The sequence below is a fragment of the Bombyx mori genome, chromosome 11 (assembly GCF_030269925.1).
Source record: "Bombyx mori chromosome 11, ASM3026992v2".
NCBI classification, from domain to species: domain Eukaryota; kingdom Metazoa; phylum Arthropoda; class Insecta; order Lepidoptera; family Bombycidae; genus Bombyx; species Bombyx mori.
In genome coordinates, this window is record NC_085117.1 from 15,545,114 (window position 1) to 15,559,245 (window position 14,132).

The following is a 14,132-nucleotide window of genomic DNA, read 5'->3' on the forward strand; positions in this document are numbered from 1 at the left end:
AAATAACAACAAAATTCACAACAGATGATTCATGTGCTCGACATACTTTTTTTACTCTACAGATGCATCTACATACTATTGAGCCCAATTAGTTTCTCGCCGGTTCTTGTCAATGTGTTAAAGTCTCTCAATCTGAGTCCGTGAGAACACCTACCCGTCCAACGAAACTGGAATAGCTACATACCAACCGTGAGAACACCTACCCGTCCAACGAAACTGGAATAGCTACATACCAACGAATAGATAGGGTAATAAAATAAAACGGACTGTTTCCATGAAAGCTGTAAATTTTAAATAATATCTTAAATTATAATTCTAGATTTGAAACTTTGTCACGTCGATACTGAATTCTCTTTTTGAAACACCAAAAGCGTATTATACAACAAATTTCGTAAAACATCGCTACAAAAGTAACCACCAGATAATGGGTATTGGTAATAAATGCCAATAAACTGTTACACTTTACGGGAGGTCATTCCAATTTTATTGTTTAATCGGTACTTATTAAAGCGTTAAATAATGACGAAGTACAGACAGTGAGCTTGTAAAATGTCTGCTATTTCTTAGACGTAATAAAATTTACCAATTTGTAATTTTATGGAAATCACTATTGTATGTTTTATGTAAGGAATCTTCATTTTCGCAGCCGAAACGGGATTCTACGCAAACTTAGGTTTATGATTACATAATTTCTCATTAAATGAGCTCGCAATGAAAACAAAAACCACTAAACGCTCGTAATATTCCAGACTTCGAAACGGCACCAGCACCTAGCGCCAAATCGTATTCGGTATAGGTAGCAACTTCACAATTTTATAATAACAAAATCCATTCCACACACACAAAAAAAAACATTTTTAACGGTTGCGGTTTATTAATAGGTAGCTAGTGGTGTATTAATAGGTAGTTTACAGAGCGCCGATAAATGGGCATATATTTGAATGATGGTGGCGCGGTAACACAGCTTAAATGAAGTAAAAACTTATTACTCATCCGTGGTCTCTACTTCATACTATGTTCGATAATGATGGCGATCTAAAAATAAATTTTGAATAATTTAAATTTAAATTCGATTTGAAACGGGGCCTTCGTGGAGGCTTAAAAAAATTCCATAAAGGTACATATTCTACATTTAAGCTGTCTTGTATCAGAGAAAAAGTGAAAAGTTGCACGCGTCGACCGACTAATAAATCTCAATAAATATACAGGGCTTATAATTTATATCGAACAAATTAATCAGGCACAGCTTGTCCTAAATATATTTTGTTACTCCATACAACATATCTGAACATTCGCATTTCCACTGCATGTATTATTTTTTTATCCACCACTTTCGTAGCTCAACACTCTGATCCGTGTAGCACAAACAAATCCTCACAAATAAATATAACTCTGAGTTCGATACGTCGATCCCAATTTCACTGTTGACTTATGTGTCTTTCGCCTTTCTTTATTTCTATCATTTATTACAGTACTTCGGAAACATAATGGAGATGATACTATCTCAGTTTTCTAAAGAATTAGGTATCGTTTATAAGTCTATCTGAAAACAAATGTCTCAGACAGAGCGTGTTTGGAGCGGTCTATTGGAGAAATTGGAGCGGAGATTGTTTCATGAGAAAAATTCCTTTTAAATTTACGATTCTTAGTAACTTAAAATCTTTAGTGTCATTTAGTGCTATGCTAACCACGAAAACCGTAAAATAAAGGCAAGATTAACTAAACTGTAAAAGTAATTCTAATTGTGTCTACACCTCGTCGTCGTGGCCTAAAGGATAAGACGTCCGGCGCATTCGTATATAGCGATGCACCGGTGTTCGAATCCCGCAGGCGGGTACCAATTTTTCTAATGAAATACGTACTTAACAATTGTTCACGATTGACTTCCACGGTGAAGGAATAACATCGTGTAATAAAAATCAAACCCGCAAAATTATAATTTGCGTAATTACTGGTGGTAGGACCTCTTGTGAGTCCGCGCGGGTAGGTACCACCGCCCCACCTATTTCTGCCGTGAAGCAGTAATGCGTTTCAGTTTGAAGTGTGGGGCAGCCGTTGTAGCTATACTGAGACCTTCGAACTTATATCTCAAGGTGGGTGGCGCATTTACGTTGTAGATGTCTATGGGTTTCAATAACTACTTAACACAAGGTGGGCTATGAGCTCGTCCACAAATCTAGGCAATAAAAAAAAACGAATAGAAATACATTTCACACTGGTCCTTAAGCTCATTATAAATGATCTACTGCTTGCTCATCTTGCAAAATATGTTAAACAAAACGGACAAATTCAAATAATTCAGAACAGCCTTTGTATTCAATTTAACAACACACTTTGTAAATGTCGTCTTCGTTTTCAGGTATTAATTACTTAGAACCCACACAAAGAACAACGATTGTATGAACGGTTTATTTAATAGTATGGTAAAGCAACCACTTCGTCCCGTGAACAATTTAACCCGTATTAGGTTTAGTGAAAGAAACGATAACAATGCAAATTTCAGTGTCCCATTGTCCTTCGGGGGTTGGGTATAGAATTACGCAATTGAGTTGTACGAAGGATTGCGAGGCGCTTCGTTAATTTGCGACAACATTAATTCTATTTTAACGATCCTGGATGTTTTCGTATTGCTATTACAGTTTTATGTAACGTTTTTGGGTCTGGCTTAAATTGTGAAAGAGCGCGTGTAAACTGTATTTTTATTTTCTTGTCCAATTTTTTTTTTTGTTTTTCGTAAATTTTAGCTTTTTAAATGTACATAAACATATTTGTTTTAGTAGCTACCGGCCGATAGACTCCATAAATTGAATGCCGCTAAGTACTTTATTACTGACTTCGAAATCTCAATAGTATTGGAAAGAGATTTTCTAGGCCTTCAAATCAAAACAATCTCTCATAAGGTCTTGTGGTACAAAAAATAGTGATTTTAACTTGTTCTGGTATTACCAACGTAATAGGAGGAGTGAAGTACATAAGTGGAGACAATCAAGAAGGGTACCAATAGCTTAGCTGAGTTATTGATTCGATTTTTTTTTAATAGAATAGAATAGAATATTTTTAACAGAGAAATTAGAGAAGATTTAGAATAGAATATTTTAATAGAATATAAATAGAAAGAAAATGTTGCTTTATTCTTTTCAAATTGACAAACTTGGTCAAAATACTGGTGGTAGGACCTATTGTGAGTCCGCACGGGTAGGTACCACCGCCCTGCCTATTTCTGCCGTGAAGCAGTAATGCGTTTCGGTTTGAAGGGTGGGGTAGCCGTTGTAACTATACTGAGACCTTAGAACTTATATCTCAAGGTGGGTGGCGCATTTACGTTGTAGATGTCTATGGGCTCCAGTAACCACTTAACACCAGGTGGGCTGTGAGCTCGTCCACCCATCTAAGCAATAAAAAAAAAAAAATTATAATAATAATAATAATCCAGATTTCATAAATGGCGATTTCTGTGGTATATTTTCGTATAGCATTTTATCTTTTAGAAGTCATTACATTTATATAATCTTAAAATGGAAGGATATTACGATTGAAAATTCAAAAATAAAAAGTGTGTGTGTCCGCTCCGACGCACGACTGGAGTTTACTGGATATAAAAAATTAAACGAAACAATACGAGAAATAGTTCTATATTACGACAACACGATACACTACAGATTATTAACAAATTAACGAGACACTAAACAAACGACTAACAAATATATGAAAATACAATAATGAGAGAAACGCGCGATCAGTACGAGGCTTTGTGGCGGACTGCCGGCGCAGGCGCATAACGCATTTCGTGTGACATGCTAGTACGATTTTGGTCCCCATAATTTTCATACCCCGGGCCTATATATGTAAATCGATTCTAAAGGAGTAAACTCCAAAAACATAGGTATTTTAATTTATTCACTGGAAACTTTAGACTTTCTAACCTAATACCTTCAAAACAACAAAAGCGTTGTAGCGAAAACACCGAGACTAATTTAATATTTGTGAAACATAAACCTACAAACGTCCTATGAAATCTGAATTTCATTGGAAACTCAAAGCTTTTAACATGGTTTTGGCCCAGATTTTGTAGTCAATCCACGTGTTGCCAGTGTGTAATATGACGTCACACGCGTCTTCTCCGATAATGTATGTGCTTCAGGTTTAATAGCGATCGTTTCCGTTGCCATGGCAACCGTGTAGTGTCACATACACGCGCCTCTAAAATGATAATTATGAGAAGATAATGAATTAAAAACAATATTTTCTATATCATGACTTTAAAAAGATATCCTTTTTAATTAATATAGTTTAATGAAATAAGAAAATAATGTAAATTGGTGATTAGTTTTACGACTCATAAATAAATGCTAGTCTAATAAAGATGATATGATCAAAAAGACTAAGACCCATATGATTACTTTTATGTGTTTAGTTGGGCAGTAACGTATTTATGTACGTGATTGTATGTACCTAATTACTCGTAAATATAAATGCTTATTATAATAGTTAAAGAACCATGATGTGCTCTATACTAATAAGCATACACTCGGATGATTTTAGTAATCTATCAAAAGAAACAATTGCAAACGTTACAAACAAATTTATTATAAATACTTAAAATGAATTTAAAATATTTTTGTTTGTTCACAGATGAGCTGGTACAGCGAAATACATCAATTTCTAATAAGATGAACATGAAAATTTGGATTTGATATGTTCGGAAATGATACTCTTCAGGATGTTATGGCCTCAACGATAGCCGCGAAGTATGAACCAGCCATGTCTCTGAACGGGACCACATATGTGGGCGGGGGGGTCCTTATCCTCACTCGGACTTTGACGGGTGAATCAGTTGAGATGATCGACGAACCGAAAACAAACAAAACGATAGACATAATAGACGTGAAATTAGTTCAGGTCGCTTTTTGCATTCTCTACACAGTAATCTTTGTTCTGGGCGTGTTCGGAAATGTCCTTGTTTGCTATGTGGTTTTCCGCAACAAAGCTATGCAAACAGTCACGAACCTTTTCATAACGAACCTGGCTTTATCAGATATATTGCTGTGTGTCTTCGCCGTACCTTTGACGCCAATGTATACGTTTTTGGGACGATGGGTGTTCGGGAGATTGCTCTGTCATCTGATGCCGTATGCACAAGGAACAAGTGTGTACATATCCACGCTGACGTTGACTTCAATAGCCATAGATAGATTTTTCGTGATAATATACCCGTTTCACCCTAGAATGAAACTGAACACTTGTATTTTTATTGTCATTTTCATATGGGTGTTCTCTTTGGTTGTAACATGTCCTTACGGACTATTCATGGGAATACAGACCACCAACAATGAGACGTATTATTGCGAAGAAAGTTGGCCCTCAGACAGATCTAGAAAAATATTTGGCGTATTTACGACAGTTCTTCAGTTTTTAATACCCTTTTTAGTAATAGCTGTATGCTACACGTGTGTGAGTATAAGATTGAATGATCGGGCTCGGTCAAAACCAGGTGCTAAAAATAGCAAAAGGGAAGAAGCGGACAGAGATAGGAAAAGGTGTACTAACAGAATGTTAATTTCAATGGTCGCGATATTTGGAATCTCGTGGCTTCCTTTGAACTTGATAAATATATTCAACGATTTTTATGCTCAGATGACTGAGTGGAACTATTACTTCGTGTCATTCTTCTTGGCCCACTCTATGGCCATGGCTTCGACTTGCTATAATCCATTTCTTTACGCCTGGTTGAATGAAAACTTCAGAAAGGAATTCAAGCAGGTGTTGCCCTTTTTCGAGTCGAATGGAGGCGTAAGGAATAGTTACCATCCAGGACGTGTGCCACCCCACAAAACTAACAAGAACGTTTGTAATGGCAACGAAACTATACAGGAAACTTTACTGGCGTCCTCGTTCAATAGGGGACCTTCAATCAAACAGAGATTCGAAGGGAACGGGAAGAAAGATAATGGAATCGAAGTTGAAAACATTTTGTTGGAGGACAAAACAATCTCAGCTACTTTTCATACAAAGACCGAAAACGTCAATTTACAACTGATCGATGAGGAGTCACATTTCAGCGATCACAGAGACACAAAGTCACCGATATAAAGGTGAGTTTTATATTATTACTAGCTTTTACCCGCGACTTCGTCCGCATAAGTTTTTTTGTTTTCTCCCGGCTATAAGTCCCCCTGCAACAATGTCCCACTATCGTGTTCCAGTCCTCAACTTCACATCAATATTTGTTCAAAAGAAACCTAAGCTACATAATGGATAGCTCCGAATGTTTCCTTAGTAAATATAAAAAGTAAATAATGTAAATCGGTTTAAAATACTACTAACTACCTACCTGCCAACCCCCGATGTTAGACAGTGTGACATCCGTAACATCGTCTGCGTAGGAAGTACTAACTTAATGTAAGTAGTATAATAATGTAGGAAGCTAAAAATAAGAGGCCTTATTACTGTAGTACATTTTTGTAAACTATGTTCTTTGTTTTTCCCTCTCTGGCCAACACATGGAGATTCTGTGGACTTGAAACACGTGAGCAAGCCACGTATAATTGTCCGTGAGAAAAACAACTCTTTTCTAAATTAATGCCGGCTACTTTTAATGTTTGCCCCTGAGCTTTATTTATCGTCATAGCGAATGCGATTTTCAGCGGAAACTGTAATCTCTTAAACTGGAATGGCAAATCTGTCGGAATTATGGGTATTCGGGGGATTAAAACGTTCTCTCCTTTTGCCATTCCAGTCATAATGATTGCTTTTACAATATTGCGACCGAGGTGTGTCACTTGCAACCGTGTGCCATTACACAGTCTTGGTGCATCTAAATTCCGCATTAAAAGGACAGGAACGCCTACCTTCAGCCTCAGTTTGTGTGAAGGTACTCCCGACAGTTCTAAAGAATTAAGAAATTCTACAGGGTATGATGTTACTTGTTCAGTATCCATTACAGTGTCTACAGAGAGAAACTCAACAATATCACCTTCCACGCGTGACATAATTTGCTCGTTTATCTGTCCCACCATTTCATTCGTCGGCGCTAAAATTGCTCTTTCACATAACCAGTCTCTATTCCTCATATTAGTTAGCAGTTCGCTATAGACGAAGTTATTTAGATCATCTGGATTATGCACAACATTGCAGAATTCACGATCCAATGTAATCATGCCATTACCATCCTTTGCCATACGATCTTCTCCAATTTTAAGAAGAGCAGCAGCATATTGTCCAGATTGTACATCATTGTGTAGTTGCACTCTCATATTTGTAGACAGACTAAACGTTTTTACGTGCACCCATAACGTTGACGCTTTTAAACACGCATTTATTTCATCTGCAGGGGTGCCTTTAGTGATAACCGGCAAAGTCTGTCTAAAATCGCCCGCTAAAAGAAAACATCAAAATCATTTCAGTAGCTATGGCGTCATTCGCTTCTTGACACGATCACGCTAGATTTCCGCGGGAATGATGTATTTTCCCGCCGTAAAAAGTAGCCTGTGTCCGTGCCTAGGATCCTATCTTTATATTAACCAAGTCTTATAAAAATCCGTTCAGACGTTAAGGCGTGAATGAGGTAAACTTTTAAACCAAACTATTAAAATTCACTAACTTAATTAGTTTTCTGCCTACTGCCTACGCCTTAAGTACGATAGCATGAATATTAATAGCCCATATCCTTTTCTAGGTTACTATCTATCACCTAACTAAATTTCATCAAAATCCGTTCAGCCGTTTAGGCATGATAGAGCAAAACTCCCACCAAAAACCATAAAAAAATCACTAACTCAATTCAGTTTTCTGCCTACTTCCTACCCCCTAAGTACTATGACGTGATCATTTTGATCTTATATCCGTTTTTAGGTAACCATCTATTACCTTACTAAATTTCATCATGATCTGTTCAGCCTTTTATACGTGAAAGAGCAAAAGTCCCAACAAAAACGACTAAAAATCACTAACTCAATTTAGTTATCTGCCTACTGCCTACCCCCTAAGAACGATGGCGTGATTATTTATAGCCTATGACCATTTCTAGGTTATCATCTATCACCATACCAAATTTCATCAAAATCCGTTCAGCCGTTTAGGCGTGAAAGAGGAACAGACAGACAGACAGAGTTACTTTCGCATTTATAATATTAGTATGGATTTTTTGTTAAATTCCTTCTTCATAATAGAATAAAAATAACATTAGTACTTCAGATGTAAACTCCATAAAAGTATTAAAACAAATCTACGCCATTTGTTTCTACGAATTTATAAATATAATTTACCTATTGATTTTCATGTCGAATCAATGTCAAAAGAAAAATCGAAAGTTTGCTCATTTCGCTGGGGTTTCAAATGGGATAGTAATTGAACAGGGAATACTAAGGTGCATTATGGAGCATAAAGTATGCCATTAGAAAGGTCTAGAGAAATACATAATAATAAATTTGAATTTTGCTTCTATGGATAGACAAAAAAATATTGTATATAATTCCAAAATAAAATCTAAATCTTTCGTGACCTATCTTATTAAGTCCACCAGTTGATAAAAACCTTTTATTTTACTTCCTTCCCCTATCTGCGTAATTATTGAAGTTCCTTCGCAAACACTTTCACTGAGTTTCAGTGGCTGCCAATTACAAACTTGACTTTTCGCAGTCCTTGTTTCTAAAACTTTGGTTATAAAAACAAGAGGTTGTCACCGAGACTATCTTAATTTGACTTTAAATCACTGAATTACGAAATTACAAAAGAGAACATCACATCATATTTTTTAACATTAATTTTTGTATTAAATTATTAAGATGCCCATCACAGTGAAAAATTACTTTGTGACGTGATAAGCACGGAAAAGTGTCACGTTCCGCCTGAGTCTAAGCGTGCAAGCGAAAGCGCGGCACAAGCGATAGAGAGGCACGATCGGCCAAAGCGTTAATTTATCGAAAAAAATTTAATTTTCAATTAACTTCTTTTTTTTATTATATAAAATAACGATAATTCAATGATTATAATTCAATTCAAGTCATATAAGTATGCAATTTTTCGTCAATGCTTCTTTATGAAGTTATCACGTAAAATCGAATGAGAGATAAGTTCATAAAATACTTTGACATTGATTTAAAATACCAAAAATTGACTTATTCCTTTATCAGTATTCATAAGCCGAATGAATCAATAGAATTAGGTTTGAATGCTAACTTAATCGCAATTTAGATTCGCTATTTGATTATCAGTAACATCCAAATCGAACATCAATTAATGCGTAGAGAGATAATAACATAGTAATTTGTATGCAGATTGGTATTTTCGGTAATGAATATCAATTGGTACAGCAAAATTATTGTTCGCCATGATTGAATTTTAATTAAATAATATGTTGTAGTTTATTCGTATCGTAACAATTAACTGTTACAATTTCCTGAGACATTGAGATGAAAGAGCTCTTTTTATTTGATTTTTGATTTTTGCTGTCTATAATTCGGCTCTAGAAAAATTTCTTTCCCGAGCACTTTATTTAGTATGTCCATTCTTGGACAGAGCCCTTAGTGGTAAACGGCGACTTGACTACCCGTGGCATTGTTGATGTTCGTTAGCTTCAGTAATAACTAACCATTGGTAAGATCCTTCGACGCTAATGTAAGGTTCGAAGGGTGGGGTAGCCGTTGTAACTATACTGAGACCTTAGAACTTATGTCTCGAGGTGGGTGGTGCATTTACGTTGTAGATGTCTATGGGCTCCAGTAACCACTTAACACCAGGTGGGCTGTGAGCTCGTCCAACCATCTAAGTAATAAATAAATAAAAAGTTATTTTATTTATTGAAAATATTTGATATTCATATTTATAATTTTCACAGGTACCGCCGAAACGCCACAAAAACTATTCATAGCGGCTCTTCAAAATTTATGTGCGTTTTGTAAAATCATCCTAATTTATCGTATATGTATTTACAACTAGCTTATCGATTTTAAGTCTTAGAATATACGTCATAAGAACTTAAATTACTTTGCCACATTGAAAATGTACTTTGTAGTAATGTGATTTATTCTAGGAATGTATTGATTGATTGAATAAATGAAATAATCTTAGAATACGTTTCATAAATGTCGTTAATTAATTTAGGTAATTAATTAAAATTAAGTAAAAACTAATTAATAAAAATGTACTTAGTGCTACTAAATAAAGTAATGTTGGAACTAAATTAAGATATATTTAGAAATGAATGGGATTTACTGACTGTGATGGAAGGTGATCGTTTGTATTGTATTTGTATCATAATGTATAAATGTTGTTTTTTTTTTCGATTAAATCAATTTTAAGAATAAGTAATTTTAGCAAGTATCCAAAAGGCCTATTTAATATTATTTTTAAGCTATAACGAATTGCTTTTCATTATTATATAACGCGATTAGTGTCCCTTAATTAAACTAATGAGCCCGGTTTCAAATTACGTGTAAATAAATTTATGTTTTTTGATTAATACTAAATGGTAAATTTTAATTAATATTATTAAATAATTTAAATAAATAATTAAATAATTTAAAAAATATTACGTATTTGAAATCTTCGTTTATTATGAGACACTAATCAACTACATAAATTAGTGTTATAATTATTATATCTACGTAACTAATAATATTATGATCTCTTACACAGTAGAATGTATTAAATATAGAAAAAACGTAATAATCTTGTTAAACTAATGTAGAAATTGTATCGTGTGATAAATATATATATTATTATATATTTAACTATTTATATTTCATTAAGTTGTTATTCGCTTCGTAGTATTTATTGTATGTAGTAGATACGTTGTAACGTGAAGAAATAAAGAATTGTTGTTTTGTAAGACGTTTTTATTTATTTATTTTCAAGGCACAACCAACTAAATTTAATTACTATGTAGTGCCCGCTAAGCTTAATCATTCTTGCCTAAAAATAAGATTTAAATACTATATGAAGTTGAGATATTACATTTAGGTCGGGACAACTTTAAGAGAAGAGAATTGTTAACAGAATTAGTCATTTGGTTGATGACAAATTAGATTTAATTATCATAGTTTGACTACTGAAGCACGAAGTCTGGATTCGATTCCCGGTACGAGTCAATTTTATTCAAGATGTTATCTAAGATCTGGTTGCGAATACTTGTCTCGTATGTGTTTTCAGTATCCATAAAACACAAGGAAACAATTCAGATCGATAAATCAGCATCTCCATCTGCTATAAATAATGAAATTAAAAACACGTGTGGCACTCGGGGACTGCCGCCTTAAAGCCATTGTATGGCATTTTTTTTTAACTTATGCAATTATAATTAGACAATAATAATTTAATATTAAAACAATAATAAAACAAGACCACGCTATGTTTATAAACATTAACAAAAGCAAAAATTAACTGTCCCCTTCACACTCATAAGCTAGATCGCACGAGAGAGAGATGGGCAGACTTTTCATGATGCGCATGCAGTGCAACGTTACGCCGCGCACGTACTCAGAAACACTACACAAGCGCATCGTTTGAATATGTTGAATATGAGCTACATGGTAGGTGGAGTGGAGGGTGTTAGGTTTTATTTTCGTTACCGAATTTCTTGATTCGGTCACCGCGATCAAAGGCCGCAATAAAAGCTATGCAATAGCTTAATACTTTTATGATGCCATTGGAACGTTTAATTTAGTTTACTTTTTTATAGGAAATATTTAATTTTACTCATAAAGAAAAAGCTAAGACTTACTAAAACATACTTACCAAAATAATAGTGGGCATATTACGCAGAGACATTATAAAGAGGTTTCAAAAGAACACAACTGTCTCAAACACGTGACGTTCTATACATAATTCCAAAGTACCCTATTATTGATCGAAGAAAGTACCGTACATAATAACCAAGTAACTTGGTTAGACTTGTTTGTTTCCAACTTAAAGCGTATTCATTCCCTAGTGACATTATTGTGACATTAAATCACACTAAGAAGGCGTAAAGAAGCTAGATGGTTATGATGAATAGTGTTCTGAAACTCTAATTAGATTTGTATTTATATTTTTGTTTGCGTATTTTTTTACTTCAGTCAGAAGGGATCCCATTATTCTTCAGTGATAGGACTCAATATTTATTTCGATTAAAAAGCATCTTGACTACGCTAGATAATTATCTCCCACAGTGAACTTGAGTCGAATAGGAGTTAATTACGACTTATAAATTATTATTTCTAAGATTCGCATCACGAGATATTTGAATAACAATATGATGCCCGACAGTCGAGTTAGTCAGGGCCCGAGAATAGTAAAAGGCGGAGCGTCATAATTGTGAAATCATTTGTGACTTTGCACCGATTGTGTTTATTGACGTGACAACGTCTTATAATTCGATGGAGCCGGCTTCACGCACGAAAAAACATGACTCTTGCGGCGTTACCTCGCTCTGAGGCGTTCCATTTAAGGCTTGAAGTGCAAGCGAGAGCGCGCAACGAGCGACAAAGAGGCACAATCGGCCTCCGCGTTCGGCAGCGTTCGACATCTATCTCTCTCCTACTTGAGTGAGCGATGCATCTGCGTGGACAGCTGCTATACAATAATACATTTACATGTTTTCGTCAAGTATGAAGTTCAGTGAAAAGTGAATATTATGGTGTCAATTGTCCATACAAAATATCTATCAAACAAATAAAATTAAAATTTTCTTTTGAAAAATGAAACCATTGCATCAGTATTTTGTTTATGACGTTGTCACGTTTAACTATCGTCAGTAAACCGACTTTACAGACAACCGACTTTTTTTTATTGCTTAGATGGGTGGACGAGCTCACAGCCCACCTGATGCTAAGTGGTTACCCGAACCCATATCATTAGCCTGTATCTCTGCACTGCTGGATGTAGGCCTCTCCCATACGATCCTCCACTTTTCACATCCAATCTTTCCCAGCATATCGCCGCGAGTCATCGGTCCACTGGGCAGGGGGACGCCCAACGCTGCGCCTACCGGTACATGGTCTCCAGTCCAGAACGCGTCTGCTCCATCGGCCATCGGTTCTGCGACACGTATGTCCACCGGAGCCCATGGACATCTACAACGTAAATACGCCACCCACCTTAAGATATAAATTCTAAGGTCTCAGTATAGTTACAACGGCTGTCCCACCCTTCGAACCGAAACGCATTACTGCTATTATATATTACTAGCTGACCCGGCAAACGTTGTGTTGCCTTAAATAAGATTTCTAGGGAAATTCTACTGTAGAAAAAAAAAACTCATTTAACCACATAATTCAGTATAAACAAAAAAAAAAACCAAAAAATTAAAATAAGAAATAAATGTTTGGGGTGGACAACCCTTTTCACTTAGGGGTATGAAAAATAGATAGTAGCCGATTCTCAGACCTACTGAACATACTATTGATACACAAATAAAACCAAAAAAACACGGCTGAAAAATGTATAGTATTGTATAGCTCTCAAATATATTAAGTGTATAATCTATGATGTATAGTGAGTAAGTAAGACAGGAGACTGGCTTCGTCCTCATCCCTACAACGTGATGTTTGCTGGATGAGTGGTGACACCTGGCGGGGATAGCTGATCGATTGATAGTTGATCAGTAGTCGACTGGCGAGGGCGCGAGAGCAAATTCAATTTTAAAAAAATCATAATTAAAGGAACTTGAAATTATAAACTCTGAATAAGAATTTATCGTACTACAATTATAATATTTGATTGCAACCTTATTGCGGATCTGTGCATAGAATAAAAAAAATATTAATCGGATGGAAAAATAGGTGTTGATCGTATAAGAGTGAAAATTGAGAGTAATATGTTTGTTTTAATTTTAAGTCATGACAAAACAAAATAAAAACCTTGCCAAAAAAATTAAAGTTTATAATTAACAAATAAAAAATAGGGGTTGATCATAGAGGGATGAAAAATTGAGAGTAACATCAGATTTTTTATTTTAATTCATGACAAAATAAAAATAAAAATGAAAATCTTGCCAAAAAAATTAAAGTTTATAATTAACAAATAAAAAATAGGGGTTGATCGTAGAGGGGTGAAAATTTCAGAGTAATATGAATTTTTTTATTTTGCGTCATGACAAAATAAAAACAAAATTCTCGCAAAAAAATTTTAAGTTTTTAATTAGCAAATAAAAAATA

The 14,132-nt window shown here is 35.0% G+C and overlaps 2 protein-coding genes across 3 annotated transcripts in view; one reads left to right on the top strand and one right to left on the bottom strand.

Annotated features, from left to right (window-relative positions):
• NGR-A11 (neuropeptide receptor A11) overlaps positions 1-13,261 on the top strand; it is a 59,133-nt gene extending 45,872 nt beyond the window's left edge. The window contains exons 2-3 of one of the 2 annotated variants that reach the window (XM_038013594.2): positions 4,633-6,092; positions 9,836-10,828. In XM_038013594.2, the coding sequence (XP_037869522.1) occupies positions 4,696-6,090 (1,395 nt within the window). In that variant the 5' untranslated portion in view covers positions 4,633-4,695 and the 3' untranslated portion in view covers positions 6,091-6,092; positions 9,836-10,828. 2 annotated transcript variants of the gene reach the window in all.
• On the bottom strand, positions 6,099-7,393 carry LOC101740342 (ATP-dependent DNA helicase pif1). Its single transcript, XM_004932937.3, has one exon. The coding sequence runs from the start codon at positions 7,251-7,253 to the stop codon at positions 6,444-6,446; it is 810 nt and encodes a 269-aa protein (XP_004932994.2). The 5' UTR covers positions 7,254-7,393; the 3' UTR covers positions 6,099-6,443.
• Positions 13,262-14,132: the final 871 nt, after the last annotated feature.